This window comes from Geotrypetes seraphini, chromosome 2, assembly GCF_902459505.1.
Source record: "Geotrypetes seraphini chromosome 2, aGeoSer1.1, whole genome shotgun sequence".
Taxonomy (NCBI): Eukaryota; Metazoa; Chordata; class Amphibia; order Gymnophiona; family Dermophiidae; genus Geotrypetes; species Geotrypetes seraphini.
The window spans coordinates 519,189,952-519,208,563 of NC_047085.1; the positions used below are offsets into that span (position 1 = coordinate 519,189,952).

An 18,612-nucleotide genomic window follows, 5' to 3' on the forward strand; every position below is an offset into this window, starting at 1 on the left:
TGTTAATTGCTTTGATCCTGGTTGGTAAATTAAGTGGAATATAAAGACTTTTAATAAACATAAAACCTTGCTTACAGACAGTTGCGGAACCTAGTATATACAGTGGTAACACAAACCTAGAATAGCTGAGCGAAACTTTTATTACACTCAGTAAACAGACAGAATTGTGCAAGTAATATACTGAGTCACATCTTATGGTTTATTATTTACACTTCTCCCTCTGAATCCGCAGTTTCAGTATCCGCGGATTTGGTTATTCGTGATTTTTTTTGGGGGGGGACAAGAAACACTACACCCCTGACCTCCCTGGACCTTACCTGGTGGTCTAGTAGGCTTTCAGGGCAGGAGTGATCTTCCTACGCTCCTGCCCTGTGCAGATCACTCATACAAAATGGCTGCGGGGAGTTCCCGTTGTAGTCGAGAGAGACAACGGGAACTCACGGCAGCCATTTTGTATGAGTGATCTGCACAGGGCAGCAGCGTAGGAAGATCACTCCAGCCACGAAAGCACGCTAGACCACCAAGTAAGGTCCAGGATGCCGGGGGGGAAGGCGGGGGGTGGGTCAGAGCCGGCCCAAAAGTTATTCGCAAATTTTCAATATTTGCGGGCTGGCTCTGTCCCTAACCCCCGCAAATATTGAGGGAGAATTGTATTACAATTTAATACGCGTCTGTCCTGAGGAGATAAAGCAATGAACATTAGACAATTAACCGAAATATGAGAGGAAAGAATGTCGAAAAGTAACAGTACATCTGGAACAGTCTACCTACATATCTGCGGCAAACCCACCACATACTGTCACTTCAGGCAAAAGTTAAAGACATACCTTTTCCGCTTGTAACTAACTAAATGCTGTGCATTGCCTTCGTCTCCGTCCTTATCTACCTTTTTCTCTCTAAAACAGAGTCATCAATGTTAAATTCGCTTATTTCTAAGCCTTGAGTCATTAATGTAAAATCCTCTTGCCGCACTGATTCCTTGTGGGAAATTGCAGGATACCAGAAACCTATCTAGACTTGTAACTGTAACATTGCTGTTTCCTAACAAAATTAGTGACCGTTTTACATTACTTTTGGAACATAACATACTCGAGAGTTCTTATTCATGCTTTTAAAAGTAATAGCAATATATTACTGCCCAACTCTGCCCTTATATGATTTGTCTCTTCTATGGATCATTTGGTGAATTTTAAGAGTTGAAAGCAGAATGAAGTTTTTACTACACTCAGTACATGTAAATGGGACAGTTCGAGGTGGAAGATGATATCTTTCTTCTCAAAGGACCCTCGAACACAAGAGGACATCCGCTCAAACTCAGGGGAGGGAAGTTTTGTGGAGACGTCAGGAAGTACTTCTTCACGGAAAGAGTGATAGAGCATTGGAACAAGCTTCCAGTACAGGTGATCGAGGCCGCAGCATCCCAGACTTCAAGAATAAATGGGATACCTATGTGGGATCCCTGCGAGGGTCATACCAATGAATAGGGTCACTAGGGTATAGACTTAATAGAGCGGGTCAGTAGAGTGGCAGTATGATCTGACTTAAGGGGGCCAGTAGACTTAAAAGGGTGGGTCAATGGTGTGGGCAGACTTGATGGGCTGTAGCCCTTATCTGCCGTCATCTTTCTATGTTTCTATGACCTGTTGATGAAGTTTTAGACCTGAAACCTGAATGAAACTTTTATTACATTCAGGTATATGTATTTATTTATTCATTCATTTATTTAATTTTCTATACCATTCTCCCAGGGGAGCTCAGAAGAATGGGTACAAGTGGATCGATTTTTCACTCTGTCAAAAATTACAAAGACTAGGGGATATTTGGTGAATTTACAGGGAAATACTTTTTAAACCAATTGGAGGAAAAAAAATTTTCACTCAAAGAATAGGTAAGCTCTGGAACATGTTGCCAGAGGTTGTGGTAAAAGCGGATAGCTTAGCTGTTTTTAAGAAAGGTTTGGACAAGTTCCTGGAGGAAAAGTCCATAGTCTGTTATTGAGAAAGACATGGGGGAAGCCACTGAGTGCCCTGGATTGGTAGCATGGAATATTGCTACATCTTGGGTTTTGGCCAGGTGTGACCTGGATTGGCCACCGTGAGAACGGGCTACTGGGCTTGATGGACCATTGGTCTGACCCAGTAAGGCTATTATGTACTCAAGCATTTCCCCTGTCTGTCCCAGTAGGCTCACAATCTATCTAATGCATCTGGGGTATTGGGGGGGGGAATTAAGTGACTTGCCCAGGGTCACAAGGAACAGTGTGCTGAGGCTGTAGCTTTAACCACTGCGCCACACACTCCCCCTAAATCCTCTATAATAAAACCCTTACCCGCGCATGCAGTTGAAATGGCATGGATCCTTGCCACCGTGATTTGTGCTTCCGTGCTGTGTTCCATTTGCGGCTTGTGCGGCGGTGAAAGCAACGGCAGGAGGGTGTCCTTCGAGGTGCTGAGAGGTGTTCGGCTGCTACTGCTGCACAGGAAAGTGGAGGGGGAGAGGGAAAAGGGGCTGCTTTGGGGGGATGGGTGTGCTGGGGGCAGGCAGCAATCTTGGTTTGCTCGGGGGGCCAGAGAGAGATAGGCAGGGGGCCATGGAGAGCGACAGAGAGACAAACAGAAAGAAAGACAGACAGACAAGGGGACAGGGAGACAGACAGACAGCGGCCAAGGAGCGAGAAAGAAAGACAGACAGACAGGGGGCCAGGGAGAGACACAGATAGAAAGAATTACAGACAGCCAGCGGCCAAAGAGAGAGAGACAAAGAAAAAAAGACAGACAGCGGCCAAGGAGAGAGAGAGAAAGAAAGACAGACAGACAGCGGCCAAGGAGTGAGAAAGACAGACAAACAGACAGCCAGCGGCTAAGGAGACAGAGAGACAGAAAGAAAGACAGACAGACACATCTATTCTAGCACCCGTTAATGTAACAGACTTAAAGACTAGTATATGAATAATGTACATGATTTGACTACTGTGCGAGTCTGCGCTCGAGTGTTTAGAACTAAAAGCTGAGTGAAGCTTATTGTTTGGACCCTTTGTGGATCTTTTTGTGTCTTTTTAGATAAGCAAGCAGAGCAAAGCTTTTATTACACTGGGCACATGTATAAGGTTTATCTCCCATGTGGAGCCTCTGGTGATATTTTAGATCTGAAAACCGAGTGAAGCTTTTATTACACTCAGTGCATGTATATGGTTTGTACCCAGTATGTATTCTCTTGTGACATTTTAGATTTGAAAACCGAGTGAAGCTTTTATTACATCTAGCACATGTATATGGTTTGTACCCCGTGTGAGTCCTCTTGTGACATTTTAGATTTGAAAGCAGAGTGAAGCTTTTATTACACTCAGTACATGTATATGGCTTAATTACTACATGGATCTGTTGGTGAAATTTCAGAGCTGAAATCTGAGCAAAGCTTTTATTACAGTCAGTACATTTATATGGTTTGTACTCTAAATGGATCATTTTGTGTCTTTTTAGAACGGAAAACTGAGTAAAACTTTTATTACACTCAGTACATGTAAACTGTTTGACTGCCGTGTGGATCTGTTCATGAATTTTTAAATTTGAAAGCTGAGTAAAACTTTTATTACACTCAGTACACGTAAATGGTTTGACTGCCGTGTGGGTCTCTCTGTGAACTTTTAGATTTGAAAGCCGAGTGAAGCTTTTATTGCACTCAGTACACGTAAATGGTTTGACTGCCGTGTGGGTCTGTTTGTGAACGTTTAGATTTGAAAGCTGAGTGAAGCTTTTATTACACTCAGAACATGCAAATGGTTTGCTCCCTGTATGGATCATTTGGTGTCTTTTTAAACCTGAAAGTTGAGTGAAGCTTTTATTACACTCAGCACATGTAAATGGTTTGTCTCCCGTGTGGATCCTCTTGTGGCATTTTAGATTTGAAATTCGAGTGAAGCTTTTATTACATTCAGTACATATAAATAGTTTCTCATTTTTATGATTCCTTTTGTGCATTTGGAATTCTGAAATTACAGGGGAGCTCTTATTACATGTAAATTCATCTTGGTGTTTCTTTCCTTTCCTCTTGCCAATGTGGAATTTAGAAGTCACTTTATCACTATTATTAATTTGGAAGGGTCTCTGGTCCTCAAGGATGTTACTGAGTTCCCTGTCATTTCTCTCAGTAACTCCATTCCTTGAGTCTCCTGCAGGGTGTCTCTGCTTCTTTGATTCTTGCTTGCAATTATTTGCGTTAATCCTCTCAGGTCCCTGGGAAATATTCGGACAGACTTTTTCTGACCGAATTTGGTTTTGTACCAGTTTTAAAGGATCTTCTTGATTCTGTACTCTCTTCCATCCTTGTGCGATCTGATTATCTGCTGGATATAAACAGATGATATTACTCACAAGTTAAAAAAAAACTCAGCAGTGGTTTCTAAGATATAACCTATCCTCCCTCTTGTCACACACAGGTTATGTCGCCCCAAGATTTTCTATGTGTGGCTTGAGAAAGAAAATGTGAAAGAATCAACCATGCTTCGATAAATATACATTCATTCAAACCTAATATTTAGAAAGCACGATAAAATAAAATCACAACAAATCAAATTGGATCCAATCAATGCCAACATTCAAATGTATTTATCTATAATATTTTGATCCTGCATATCACAAAAATCTGTGGGTTACAATGTACATACAAAAGCATTAAAACAGACAACTACACACATTAAAATAACAAACACTTCCATGAAACTGAACGGCCTAGATTATCCTATCAACCCCTTCATAAAAATACTCGGAGTCATCCTAGATAGATGCTTGACCTTCGAAGACCATACCAGTGCCCAGGTCAAAAAATGCTTCTGCTCCCTCTGGAAACTTCGCACCATCAAACACCACTTCGACCACCTCTCCTTCCGTTTACTGGTCCAATCATTAATCTTAAGCATATTGGACTACTGTAATATCATATACCTAGGAGACTATAAAAACACCATCAAACGTTTAAGAATAGTACAAAATGCCGCTGTCCGCCTCATTTTCGGCCTCAAAAAATATGACCACGTTAGCCCCTATTACGCCAAACTCCACTGGCTGCCAGTGGAGGCAAGAATCACATTTAAATTCGCTTGCCTCCGTTTCAAAACCTTAGCAGGCTCTTCACCAATTTACCTATCTGAGCACCTTGAAATTGCTGGCTCCTCTCGTACTCGAAATACCTACCTGTTTTCCTTTCCCTCCCTGAAGGGCTGCCTCTACAAAAAATTCCTTGACCGATCCCTAGCATTCCAAGCGGGCAAATGGAACAAATGCCTCTCTACTCTCATCTCCAATTCCCCCCCCCCCTATCAAACATTCAGGAAGTTAACTAAAACTTACCTTTTTGACAAATTCCTCTGATTTATCCTCCCTCCTCCTCTGACCTCTACTCCCCCCAGACCCTTTACCGCCGTATGTAACAATGCTATTTGTATCACCGCTGTATCTAACTTATAGCAAATGTAACTACTCCGAACATATAACCTAGCTGCAAAAATAACTTCACCATATATTTATCGTCTAAAATGTAAAGGTAACTTGACCGAATATGTATCGTCTAAAATGTAAATGTAACATTAACGAAATTGTAACTTTGCTGTAAATGTACAGTCTCTTCATCTGTTAACCGCATAGAACTTCCATGGTAATGCGGTATACAAGAATAAAGTTATTATTATTATTAAAATAACAATGTACATACAGATACTGCAGATACACCTCACCCTTTAAATTACTAAAGTTTCCTGAAACAAATAAGTTTTCAAAGCCTTACGGAAAGAAAGGAATTTGGATAAGTTCCTACTGGAACAGGACATACGCAAGTAAGGCTAGACTCAAATAGAGCACTGGTCTTTGACCAAAGGACGCCATTCTGAATCAGAGCGAGGTCAGCACACTGATTTCTAAGCCCCTGTGAAAGAATGCTGAATCATTCCCTCTCTCCCCCTTCCTTGTCACAAATTAACCCTTATCTTATTTAATTAGTCCTTATTTGGGAAAGGACATCAGCTGACAGGCATTGAATACGTGCAAAGACTCAGGTATTGCCTACGTGCAGAGTTGAGGGTGACACGATGTAAATGCGTGTGACTTTGTATCCACCAATCGTTAGAGATGTACTCAAGGGAGTTATTATAATGTCATTAGCACAGAAGCATAATAAAAGGGGTTTGGAGCTTGCCACGGCAACGCCTCTGCCTGTGTGTGTGTGCTGTGTTCCATCCCTACAATTCTTATTTTGTTTTCCCTTCCTTATTTTAAAGTTCCTGTAAACCGTGCCGAGCTCAATCTTTATAGAGAGGATGCGGTATATAAACTTAAGGTTTAGTTTAGTTTTTGGAACACCGCAAAAAAGGCCATTGCAATAATTCAAATGGGGCAACACAAAACACTGACTAACGTGCCAAAATTTTCCTGGGGAAAGCAACTTACGCACTCTCAATACCAGTCAGATCTTAAAAAAGACTGGGACCAACAAGATTTGAATAATGACCAAACAAAAGGTAAAAAATATAATTTTATTTTCTGTTTTGTGATTACAATATGTCAGATTTGAAACGTGTATCCTGCCAGAGCTGGTGTTAGACTGCAAACGTGAGCTAGGATTTAACAGAGAGAGCAAAAGTCTTTTTTTGTTTATACCACAGCGCCAGTGTGGTTAGAAGACAAAGGGGGGTGAAGAGGCTATAAAATAAACCCACCGGGATGTTTGAAAAAAAACATCCAATTGGGCAAGAAAATCAAATCGAAAAATCGATTCAATGGGCTGAATCGAATTGAAATTTTTTTTCCTGAATTGGGCAGCACTAGTAGAAACCTCTACCTCGGCTTAGTAAAAGGGGACGTGGTTAATCCTCCATTTTCCCAGGCTCAAAATAAGTACCTGCATATATGTCAACCACTTTGAATGTGTAACCACAAAAAAAGTGGTAGAGAAGTCCCATTCTCTTTCCCATTATTATCACATATATTTATTCTTCTTTAATAAAGATATTTATTTCAATATTTATATACCGCTTATAGCCTAAGCGGTTTACATTCAGGTACTCACGCATTTTCCCTATCTGTCATGGTGGGTTCACTCGCTATCTAATGTACCTGGGACAATGGGGGATTGAGCAACTTGCACAAATTGAACCCACAGGTTATGGCTCTTAACTCTATCTATATAATAATTTTAGTGGATGTTTTAGAAATATTCATTTCTTTGATGCTCTCAAGCTCTGCCAGTGACGGATCTGTGCCGGGAGTTGTATTAAGACCTGCACTAAAATACGATTGTTTGCTATCAGGCCGCTTCAGAGACTTCTCTATCTCTTAAATTTGATTTATTTTTAATTTTTTATCTTCTTTCATTATTTCTATGATTTTTGAGCTGGGAAATTACATTCATAGAACCAGGCTGACCTACAGCGCATTCTGGAAAGCAATTAAAACCGTACTGTTTGACAAATTCATCTCCTAAACAGAAGCCTCACCACTTACTAAGTTATATTTTCCCTCTGTCAATCTCGGTGTAATATGCTGTCCTTTTATCTATTTCTTGTGTAATAAGTTGTACCCTCACTTCTTGCATTCTGTAATTCGCTGATTGTCCAGCCTTCTTCGATGTGAACCACCTAGAAGTCATCCGACTGTGGCGGTACAGAAGAATAAAGTTATTATTATTATTAATTTTAATCAGGTACTTTAGCTAGATTGTGAGCCTTTGGGACAGATCGAGTTGTTTTTCTCAAGTACCGAATTTCATTTTCGTTTCATACTTTGTAAACCGCTTAGGTCAGTAAAATGCAGGAGCGGTAAATCAAATTTTAAATAAACATACACATATACAGTCAAACCTCGGTTTATGAGTGCCACAGATTGTGAGTGTTTTGCAAGACGAGCAAAACATTCTCACAAATCATGACTCAATTTGCAAGTCCCCCTGCCCGTGAACCAGCTTCGCCCCCACGTCCACAAACGCTGCCCCCCCGTGAACGCTCAACCCCCCCCATGTGAACCAGCATCCCCCACCCAAACTGAATGCTTACCCCCAATGTGGCATCGGCGCGCAGCACCAACCCACAGGAGGTGCCGGTGCCTGAAGATCATGCCTCTCCCCCGACTGGGCTCTAGTTCTCTCCAAGATTCTCGTAAACCAATGTTCCACTGTATATATATATATATATATATATATATATATATATATATATATATATATATTGTCACGATCCTAGCCCTAAAGCTAGACTCGTGCCTAGCCTTGTTAGGGCTAAAGCTAGCCCTAGGTTACAAAAGGCTCTTCAAATAGATAGGGTGAGTAGCAGTAGCAAAGAAAGTACTGACTGGCCCTTTAATGTAGAAACAAATAACCTTCAGGGAGTAGAGGGTACTCTGGGGAATAGCCTGGAACAGCCTCTAAGGCAGCCTGCTCTCTCTGCTAGTCCCCAGCTGAAGGGAATAATCAAGAAACCAGGAAGAGCTAAGCCTGCAGTACAGATAGCTCCTCCTTCCCTAAGAACGGGGCGTGCTCGGTTGTGCCATTTAGAGGAGGTTCTCAGGAGGAAAAAGTTAGTTTCTCCTGGACCTGCTTCAGGAGAGTACTCACCTGATATTGCTCTCAAGATACAGGACATTGAGATGAGGGGAGCTGACGCTGACTCTGTGACCAGCCAGCAAACAGTTCCAGAGTCCATGGACTGGACCCAGACTGAGGGACTGCCTGAAGATTCTTCCATGGATCTAAGTTAAGTGGCAGGTCTGCTTAGGTTACAAGGTAGCAGTAATAATTGCTCTGTGTGTTGCTTAAAGCAAATTACCCTGTGAGTGGAATGAGTGTGATACTGCTATGCTGATTTAAAGCAGAAAGAAAAAAAAACGTTTTTGTTCTGTTCTAAACTTTAAATACCAGAAGATCAGAAGTTTATTTAGTTTTCTTTCTGGCGGTTATAATTAACTGAGGGAAGTGAGTAGTTTGGGGAGAATCCACTTTCCATACAAGGAGGGTTAGTGGGGCCATTCGTGGCATTCTGTTTTACAGAAAAGTTTAATAGTGGATTCACTTACTCCCCTCCCCCAAATCAGTTCAGGGAAGCTGATTGGGAAGAAGCCAGCTGAACTTCAGGGCTTGGTTCCAGCACTACTAACAGTACTGGCTATAAGGCTGAAAGACTATTGGAGTTTAAAGCAGCAGCATTTCTTTTGGATGTTTATTTGGACTATCTGAGGCCAAGGTTTTTTGTTGGACTATGTTATGACTTTACTTACCTGCATTAAGGTGGTGGCTGAGCCTTACTGTTTGGACTCAGCTATATTTTTTGTTTGTGGAATATCCTTATAATTGTGGAGTCAGGACTGCGTGGGAAAATAGACTCCAGCATTCCAGTACATAATAAAGGGACTTGATTTTGCACCACGAACTGTTTTTGTACTGATTTTGTATTCTGCATTATGAAGAGTGTTCCAGCAGGACTTCCTACCTTAAGGAAGCGCGTCGAGGTTGCATTGAAATGAGCAGAGACCGGCAACACTGAAGTCACAGGTACCGGCTCCGCTACAATATATATATATATATATATATATATATCATTAGCATTATTTATTTGGAAACAATCTGAGAAAGATGTTTGGCTATCTTCGGCGAGTTTGTAGCATCACCACTACCCATGAAAATTACAACCCCAGGGGACTTCGGTCTGCATCAGAGTGTCCCTAGGCTGCGTGACTGCCTGCATAACTATAAGAGAATCACAGCTACTATATGATCAAAGTAGCCAGCATTGCTGAAGTCAGAATAGCATAAACCTTTTAACAGAAGAAATAAACCAATCAAAGAGCATAAGGGGATTGCAGCACGCCTGAAAAACCTAAAACAGGCACTGGAAAAATAAGAAACCATATGACAAGTCATTTTTATGTTTAATTCTTGGGCTATATCAGTAAGAGAATCACTAAATTCAATAGCGGTCTACAGATCAGAAAAAATAAAAGACGCACAACAATTTAGGCTTTCATTTTGGGTCTCTTTTTACCTCATTTGGTATCCCAAAATACTTTGTAGAGATTTAGAATTTCTCAGTGCCAAATAAACACAAGTGCTAAAGTGCTCATGACCGCCTCAAAAACTAATAAAAGGTGTGAAGTGAAAACGAACAAAAAAAAATCATTTCCTCATTAAAATTCTGCCTCTCACAATAAATCAGGGCCGAGTGGTAACATCAATTATATCCAGTATGAAATTGAATAATAAAACAACAACCTGATTCTACAGAGCCCCATTTTGGCATTTCCTTCCCTAGTTGACCAGATGTCTAACTGAAGCCCTGCAAATACAGCCACTGAATATGATGGCAGACAGCCCAGGACTGAACAGTCTCTCTGCACACCTCATTCGTTACTGCATTGCCATATAATGAAATATATTCTCATTCATCTCATGGTAGAAGCCAAACACTCAGCCCCTCAGTCCCTAGTACTGACCCCAGCATGCGCAGTCCTGAGAGGATATCAAGGGATCACTCTCTCTTTGTAATGATGCCAAGGTCTCCCTTACCCAGTGAGATCAGGGTCTGATAATTCTCCTTCATCACCTCCCTGTAAAGCTCCTTCTGTTCTTCATTCAAATACTCCCACTCCTCCTGGGAAAAAGAGACAGCGATGTCCTCAAACGTCACCTGCATCTGAAATAGAAACCAGAAACACCATGCTCATCTTCTGCAGCACTTCCAAGAAAGAGGCCTCCCAGGGTTGATGCTCATAGGGTGGAGGGAAATTTACATAAGGTTACCATACGACTCCAGAAAAAGGGAGGCCAGATTGAGACATCCGGGTTTTACTTCCTGTGCAAGCAAATGAAGTAAAACCCGGATGTCTCAATCCGTCCTTTTTCTGGAGCCATATGGTAACCCTAAATTTTTTTTTAAAAAAATTATTATTATTTATTCAATTTTCTATACCGTTCTCCCCAGGGAGCTCAGAACGGTTTACATGAATTTATTCAGGTACTCAAACATTTTCCCCTGTCTGTCTCGGCAGGCTCACAATCTACCTGATGAACCTGGGGCAATGGAGGGATTAAGTGACTTGCCCAGGGTCACAAGGAAAAGCGTGGGTTTGAACCCACAACCTCAGGGTGGAGGCTGTAGCTTTAACCACTGCACCAAAATTTACCTTCACATAACACACAGTCCCAGACTAGTTCTGTTTCAGTGAGGCAGAGGGAGATGTTTTGGGTTTTATTTTGGGAGACCTCTCAGGGCAGAGGGAAGGGTTTCTGGGTTTATATAATTCAGTTATACAAACAAACAAAAAACCCCTGAGAGAGAAAGTACATAAATCATATAGATTCCCAACTAATCAAATACATTTAGGGGTCCTTTTATCAAGCTGCGGGTAGGGGTTTAACACACATAATACCGCGTGTTAAACCGCCTGCCGTGCTAGCTGCTAATGTCTGCATTGAGCAGGCGTTAGTTTTTTAGCCGGCCGCGGGGGTGAGCGCGTGATGAAATGTCCAACGTGCTAACCTCGCTAGCGCGCTTGATAAAAGGAGCTCTAAATCAAGAGAATCCACTATTCCAAAATTACAATATAAATTCATTCAAATGATCCAATAATTTAATGAGTCAATGATTTAATAATAACATGAACATTAAAATATATTCCAAAACTCAGAGGAATTTCACCACATTCGCATATCTCCAAAAAGGACAATAGTGAACTATTTTATTATGTCCTTAAAAAGGGACCATGCTTGCTCTAGTGTGTTTACAGTGCTAATCCTCTTCTTGATCTTCTTCCCCACCATGCGAGAGGATATGATCGAGACTTTCAAAATACTGAAAGGAATCGACAACATAGAGCAGGAAAAAAATTATTTACAATGTCCAACGTGACACGGACAAGAGGATATGGACTGAAGCCAAGGGGGACAAGTCCAGGACAAATATCAGGAAGTTCTGCTTCACGCAACGAGTGGTGGACACCTGGAATGCTCTCCCAGAGGAGGTTATTGCGGAATCCACCGTTCTAGGATTTAAAAGAAAACTAGATGCACATCTCTTTACAAGAGGCATAGAGGGATATATGGGTGGCTAAAATTATGCCAGGTGTACACCTGGCTGGGCCTCCGCATGTGCGGATCGCCAGACTTGATGGACCGAAGGTCTGATCCGGAGGTGGCAGTTCTTATAATGCCTCATTCCACAGTGCCTCAGAGGCAACCTCATCAGTGATGTTGCAATGGAGTAGCAACATTCCAGAATCCCAAAGAGTAACAAAAGATTCCGGAACCCCAAAGAGTAGCAACATTCCAGAGCTGAGATTGTGACACGGACAAGAGGACATGGACTGAAGCTAAGTAGGGGGGGGGGACAAATATCAGGACAAATATCAGGAAGTTCTGCTTCAGGCAATGAGTGGTGGACACCTGGAATGCTCTTCCAGAGGAGGTTATTGCGGAATCCACCGTTCTAGGATTTAAAAGCAAACTAGACGCACATCTCCTTACGAGAGGCATAGTGGGATATGGGTGGCTAAAATTATGCCAGGTGTACACCTGGCTGGGCCTCGGTGTGTGCGGATCGCCGGACTTGATAGACCGAAGGTCTGATCTGGAGATGGTGCTTCTTATGTTCTTATGAATAGCAAGATTCCGGAATCCCAGAGAGTAGCAACATTCCAGAGCTGAGATTGTGACATGGACTGAAGCTAAGGGGGGACAAGTCCAGGAAGTTCTGCTTCACGCAACGAGTGGTGGACACCTGGAATGCTCTCCCAGAGGAGGTTATTGTGGAATCCACCGTTCTAGGATTTAAAAGCAAACTAGATGCACATCTCCTTACGAGAGGCAGAGGGATATGGGTGACTAAAATTACGCCAGGTGTAGACCTGGCTGGGCCTCCGCGTGTGCGGATCGCCGGACTTGATGGACCGAAGGTCTGATCTGGAGATGGCGGTTCTTATGTTCTTATTATATGAATGTATTGTTCATTGTTCACTTTGGAGATATGCGAATGTGGTGAAATTCCTCTGAGTTTTGGGATATATTTTAATGTTCATGTTCTTATTACATTTTTGGATCATTTGAATGAATTTAGGTTGTCATTTTGGAATGGTGGATTCTCTCAGCCCGAGAAACCCGGCCCAGCCCAAATCTCTCTCCTTTCAACAAGACCCACCTGGGCAGAAGCTCCTGCGGCCATTTCCCAGGATCACAAACGAAGGCGAGGCTCTTCCTCAGCCTCAGGGCGGAAGCAGCAACTCAAGGCTCGCCTGCAGTTGGGCGCCGGATGGTGACGTCACGGACGGCCTCCCGACTCGGATTGGCCCGAAGCTTTGGCGGCGCGGAAGCTTCCGAGCTTCCTCTTGGCACCGATTGGTCCGAATATTCCTGGGGCGGGTTCTGCCCCTTGCGGCACTCATTGGTCGGCTCCGTTCCTAGGGCGAGACGAGGAGGGAAGGAGGCCGAGGCCGTTCTCCAAGCCCTGGCTCCGCCCTCCCGAGCGGCAGCCTTGCCATTGGCTCGTCCGTCCCAGCGTTGCGGTTCTCAGTGCGTTCTCTCCACAAGCTCCGCCCCTCCCAGGAGGAGGAGACTCTAGACTAGCTGGCAGGGCGCGCTCTAGTCTTCGTGAAGCTCCACCCTCCCCCTTGTGACGTCATGACCGTCTCCTCCCCCTGGCAAAGCCTGGATAGCTGTGGCCAGGCCCCGCTCTGGCCGTCGTTCGCGCTGCTTTCAACTTCCCCCCTCCGCTGCTGCCAGACCCCTAGACCCGCTCTAATCTCCCCAACCCCGAAATGGGCTGGAGGTATTGCTGTGGAGATGGGCAGCGGGGGAAGGACAAGGCGCAAGCTCCGCCCCCGGGACCTCTCTGACCAATCATCACTAGAAGGGATGGACCCAAGCAGAGAAGGCTGCGCCTCTCAGCCTTCACACTGAAGCTCCGCCTCCCTTTGTGATGTCATGGGAGGGAGGAGCTAGGGCTAGAGGTGATGCTTTGGTAAATGGGGGAAGGACAAGGCTCAAGCTCCTCCTCTCCCCGCCCCCGGGACCTCTCTGACCAATCATCACTAGAAGGGATGGACCCAAGCAGAGAAGGCTGCGCCTCTCAGCCTTCACTCTGAAGCTCCGCCTCCCTTTGTGATGTCATGGGAGGGAGGAGCCAGGGCTAGAGGTGATGCTTTGGTAAATGGGGGAAGGACAAGGCTCAAGCTCCTCCTCTCCCCGCCCCCGGGACCTCTCTGACCAATCATCACTAGAAGGGATGGACCCAAGCAGAGAAGGCTGCGCCTCTCAGCCTTCACTCTGAAGCTCCGCCTCCCTTTGTGATGTCATGGGAGGGAGGAGCTAGGGCTAGAGGTGATGCTTTGGTAAATGGGGGAAGGACTAGGCTCAAGCTCCTCCTCTCCCCGCCCCGGGACCCCTCTGACCAATCAGCACTAGAAGGGCTGGACCCAAGAAGAAAGGGCTGCATCTCAGCTTTCACTCTGAAGCTCCGCCTCTCCTTTGTGATGTCATGGGAGGGAGGAGCCAGGGCTGCAGGTAGTGCTGTGGAGACGAGCAGCAGGGAAGGACAAAATCCAAACTCCTCCTCTCCCCACCATTTTGACCAATCAGCACTAGAAGAGATGTGATGTCATGAGTCTGTAGACTGCGCAACGGAGCTTGTTTCGTTCTTTCGTCCATCTCATTGGCAGCGTAATCGCCCTTTTTGTCCTTCTCTCCCTCCCTCCGGCGGTGCGCGAGACAAATCCCGCGCTAGAAACAGCCTCTGATTCGGGAAAATGCCCGCACGAGCTTCTGCGAGGGTAAGAGACCGTCCCTAACCCACCCCCCCCCCCCCCGCCTCCATCTTGGTGCAAACTCTGCTGCACTTCCCAAGCAGCCCTGAGAGATCCAAGTATCTAGAGCAGGGGTAGGGAACTCCGGTCCTCGAGAGCAGTATTCCAGTCGGTTTTTCAGGATTTCCCCCATGAATATGCATGAGATCTATGTGCATGCGCTGCTTTCAATGCATATTCATGGGGGAAATCCTGAAAACACGACTGGATTGCGGACGTCAAGGAGAGACTTTGAGATCCCTGATATACAACATGTAAGAGACGTAACCTATACATCAGGGGTCCCCAAAGTCCCTCCTTGAGGGCCGAATCCAGTCGGGTTTTCAGGATTTCCCCAATGAATATGCATGAGATCTATGTGCATGCGCTGCTTTCAATGCATATTCATGGGGGAAATCCTGAAAACCCGACAGGATTGCGACCGTCAAGGAGAGACTTTGAGATCCCTGATATAGAACATGTAAGAGATGTAACCTATACATCAGGGGTCCCCAAAGTCCCTCCTTGAGGGCCGAATCCAGTCGTGTTTTCAGGATTTCGCCAATGAATATGCATGAGATCTATGTGCATGCACTGCTTTCAATGCATATTCATGGAGGAAATCCTGAAAACCCGACTGGATTGCGGCCGTCAAGGAGAGACTTTGAGATCCCTGATATACAACATGTAAGAGACGTAACCTATACATCAGGGGTCCCCAAAGTCCCTCCTTGAGGGCCGAATCCAGTCGGGTTTTCAGGATTTCCCCAATGAATATGCATGAGATCTATGTGCATGCGCTGCTTTCAATGCATATTCATGGGGGAAATCCTGAAAACCCGACTGGATTGCGGCCGTCAAGGAGAGACTTTGAGATCCCTGATATAGAACATGTAAGAGACGTAACCTATACATCAGGGGTCCCCAAAGTCCCTCCTTGAGGGCCGAATCCAGTCGGGTTTTCAGGATTTCCCCCATGAATATGCATGAGATCTATGTGCATGCGCTGCTTTCAATGCATATTCATGGGGGAAATCCTGAAAACCCGACTGGATTGCGGCCGTCAAGGAGAGACTTTGAGATCCCTGATATACAACATGTAAGAGATGTAACCTATACATCAGGGGTCCCCAAAGTCCCTCCTTGAGGGCCGAATCCAGTCGTGTTTTCAGGATTTCGCCAATGAATATGCATGAGATCTATGTGCATGCGCTGCTTTCAATGCATATTCATGGGGCAAATCCTGAAAACCCGACTGGATTGCGGCCGTCAAGGAGAGACTTTGAGATCCCTGATATAGAACATGTAAGAGATGTAACCTATACATCAAGGGTCCCCAAAGTCCCTCCTTGAGGGCCGAATCCAGTCGTGTTTTCAGGATTTCGCCAATGAATATGCATGAGATCTATGTGCATGCACTGCTTTCAATGCATATTCATGGGGGAAATCCTGAAAACCCGACTGGATTGCGGCCGTCAAGGAGAGACTTTGAGATCCCTGATATAGAACATGTAAGAGACGTAACCTATACATCAGGGGTCCCCAAAGTCCCTCCTTGAGGGCCGAATCGAGTCGTGTTTTCAGGATTTCCCCAATGAATATGCATGAGATCTATGTGCATGCGCCGCTTTCAATGCATATTCATGGGGGAAATCCTGAAAACACGACTGGATTGCGGCCGTCAAGGAGAGACTTTGAGATCCCTGATATAGAACATGTAAGAGACGTAACCTATACATCAGGGGTCCCCAAAGTCCCTCCGTGAGGGCCGAATCCAGTCGTGTTTTCAGGATTTCCCCAATGAATATGCATGAGATCTATGTGCATGCGCTGCTTTCAATGCATATCCATGGGGGAAATCCTGAAAACCCGACAGGATTGCGACCGTCAAGGAGAGACTTTGAGATCCCTGATATAGAACATGTAAGAGACGTAACCTATACATCAGAGGTCCCCAAAGTCCCTCCTTGAGGGCCGAATCCAGTTGTGTTTTCAGGATTTCCCCAATGAATATGCATGAGATCTATGTGCATGCGCTGCTTTCAATGCATAGTCATTGGGGAAATCCTGAAAACCCGACTGGAATACGGCTCTCGAGGACCGGAGTTCCCTACCCCTGATCTAGAGGAAAGGAAGGACAGGGAACATACGATTCAGACATTCAAATACTTGAAGGGTATTAACGTAGAACAAAATCTTTTCCAGAGAAAGGAAAATGGCAAAACCAGAGGACATAATTTGAGGTTGAGGGGTGGTAGATTCAGGGGCAATGTTAGGAAATTCTACTTTACGGAGAGGGTGGTGGATGCCTGGAATGCGCTCCCGAGAGAGGTGGTGGAGAGTAAAACTGTGACTGAGTTCAAAGAAGCGTGGGATGAATACAGAAGATTTAGAATCAGAAAATAATATTAAATATTGACTAAGGTCAGTACTGGGCAGACTTGCACGGTCTGTGTCTGTGTATGGCCGTTTGGTGGAGGATGGGCTGGGGAGGGCTTCAATGGCTTGGAGGGTGTAGATGGGCTGGAGTAAGTCTTAACAGAGATTTCGGCAGTTGGAACCCAAGCATAGTACCGGGTAAAGCTTTGGATTCTCGCCCAGAAATAGCTAAGAAGAAGAAATGTAAATTGAATCAGGTTGGGCAGAATGGATTGACCATTCGGGTCTTTATCTGCCATCATCTACTATGTTACTATGTTATATTTCCTATCCACCCAAATTTCTCCCTCTGCTGAGCCTCAGCCCTGGGAAGTTTCCTGAAAGAAATCCTCTATAATAAAACCCTAAGCGCGCATGCGCACTTACAACGGCGTGATCCCTGACTCCGTGGCTGTGTTCGATTTGCGGTGCGTGGCGGCAAGAGCAATGGCAGGAGGGTGTCCTTCGAGGTGCTGCGATGCGTCCGGCTTCTACTGCTGCACAGGGAAGTGGAGGGAAGAGGGAAAAGGGGCTTCTTTGGAGGGAGGGGTGTGCTGGGGGGGCTGGCAGCAATCTTGGTTTGCTCGGGGGGCCAGAGAGAGACAGACAGAAAGATGACAACAGACAGGGAGCCAGAGAGACAGGCAGAAAGATGACAACAGACAGGGGGCCAGAGAGACAGGCAGCCGGCCAGCAGCCAAAGAGAGAGAGACAAAGAAAAAATACAGCGCCAAGGAGAGAGAGAGACAGAAACAAAGACAGACATCTAAACTAAACTAAACCTTAGGTTTGTATACCGCGCCATCTCCACAAGCGTAGAGCTCGGCACCGTTTACAGGGTTAGGTTGAAAAGGAGCTACAATGAAGGGTTATAGGAAAGGAGCTAGGAAGATAAAGAACCAAAGAGCGGGAAGTGTTAGATTTTTGAAAAGAGCCAAGTTTTCAGGTGTTTGCGGAAGGATTGGAGGGAGCTTGAAATTCTGAGCAGGGATGTGAGGTTGTTCCAGAGTTCTGTGGTTCTAAAGGGGAGGGATGTTCCTAGTTTTCCTACGCGGGTTATACCTTTTGAAGAGGGGAATGATAGTTTCAGTTTTTGGGAGGATCTAGTGGAATTAGGGTTAGAGGAGTTCCAGAAGAGTGGGATAACGGGAGGGAGGATGCCATGTAGGATCTTGAAGGCTAAACAGGCACATTTAAAGAGGACTCTGGAATGAACTGGGAGCCAGTGAAGTTCGGATAGGAGTGGGGAGACGTGGTTGAACTTGCCTTTTGCGAAAATAAGCTTGGCCGCGGCATTCTGGATTAGCTGAAGTCTATGGAGCTTTTTTAGTTAGGCTTAAATAGATGGAGTTGCAATAATCCAGTCTAGAGAGGATGGTGGATTGAACAA

At 44.8% G+C, this 18,612-nt stretch overlaps 2 protein-coding genes across 3 annotated transcripts in view; one reads left to right on the top strand and one right to left on the bottom strand.

Moving 5' to 3' along the window:
• Positions 1–2,824: 2,824 nt before the first annotated feature.
• Positions 2,825–13,755, bottom strand: LOC117354668 (gastrula zinc finger protein XlCGF26.1-like). 2 transcript variants are annotated; one of them, XM_033932519.1, is made up of 3 exons: positions 13,166–13,755; positions 10,540–10,666; positions 2,825–4,339 (listed from the first exon to the last, which is right to left on the bottom strand). In XM_033932519.1, exons 1-3 carry the CDS (start codon positions 13,187–13,189, stop codon positions 3,018–3,020), a joined length of 1,473 nt encoding a protein of 490 aa, XP_033788410.1. In that variant the 5' UTR covers positions 13,190–13,755; the 3' UTR covers positions 2,825–3,017. The 2 variants fall into 2 exon arrangements, with proteins under 2 accessions (XP_033788410.1, XP_033788408.1); XM_033932517.1 differs by having other exon boundaries at positions 2,825–4,342.
• Positions 13,756–14,549: 794 nt separating this feature from the next.
• LOC117354669 (oocyte zinc finger protein XlCOF6-like) overlaps positions 14,550–18,612 on the top strand; it is a 28,144-nt gene continuing 24,081 nt past the window's right edge. The window contains exon 1 of the mRNA XM_033932520.1: positions 14,550–14,792. Within this exon, the coding sequence (XP_033788411.1) occupies positions 14,769–14,792 (24 nt within the window). The 5' untranslated portion in view covers positions 14,550–14,768. The remainder of the gene's footprint in view (positions 14,793–18,612) is intronic.

Bases quoted from the DNA above. Each gene is read 5' to 3' on its own strand.
- LOC117354668 (XM_033932517.1), bottom strand. From the start codon at position 13,189: ATGGCCGCAGGAGCTTCTGCCCAG. The intron at 10,667-13,165 runs GTGGGTCTTGTT...TTTCTATTTCAG, and splicing joins CCGCAGGAGCTTCTGCCCAG to ATGCAGGTGACGTTTGAGGA. The intron at 4,343-10,539 runs GTAAGGGAGACC...GTTTATATCCAG, and splicing joins TCAGACCCTGATCTCACTGG to CAGATAATCAGATCGCACAA.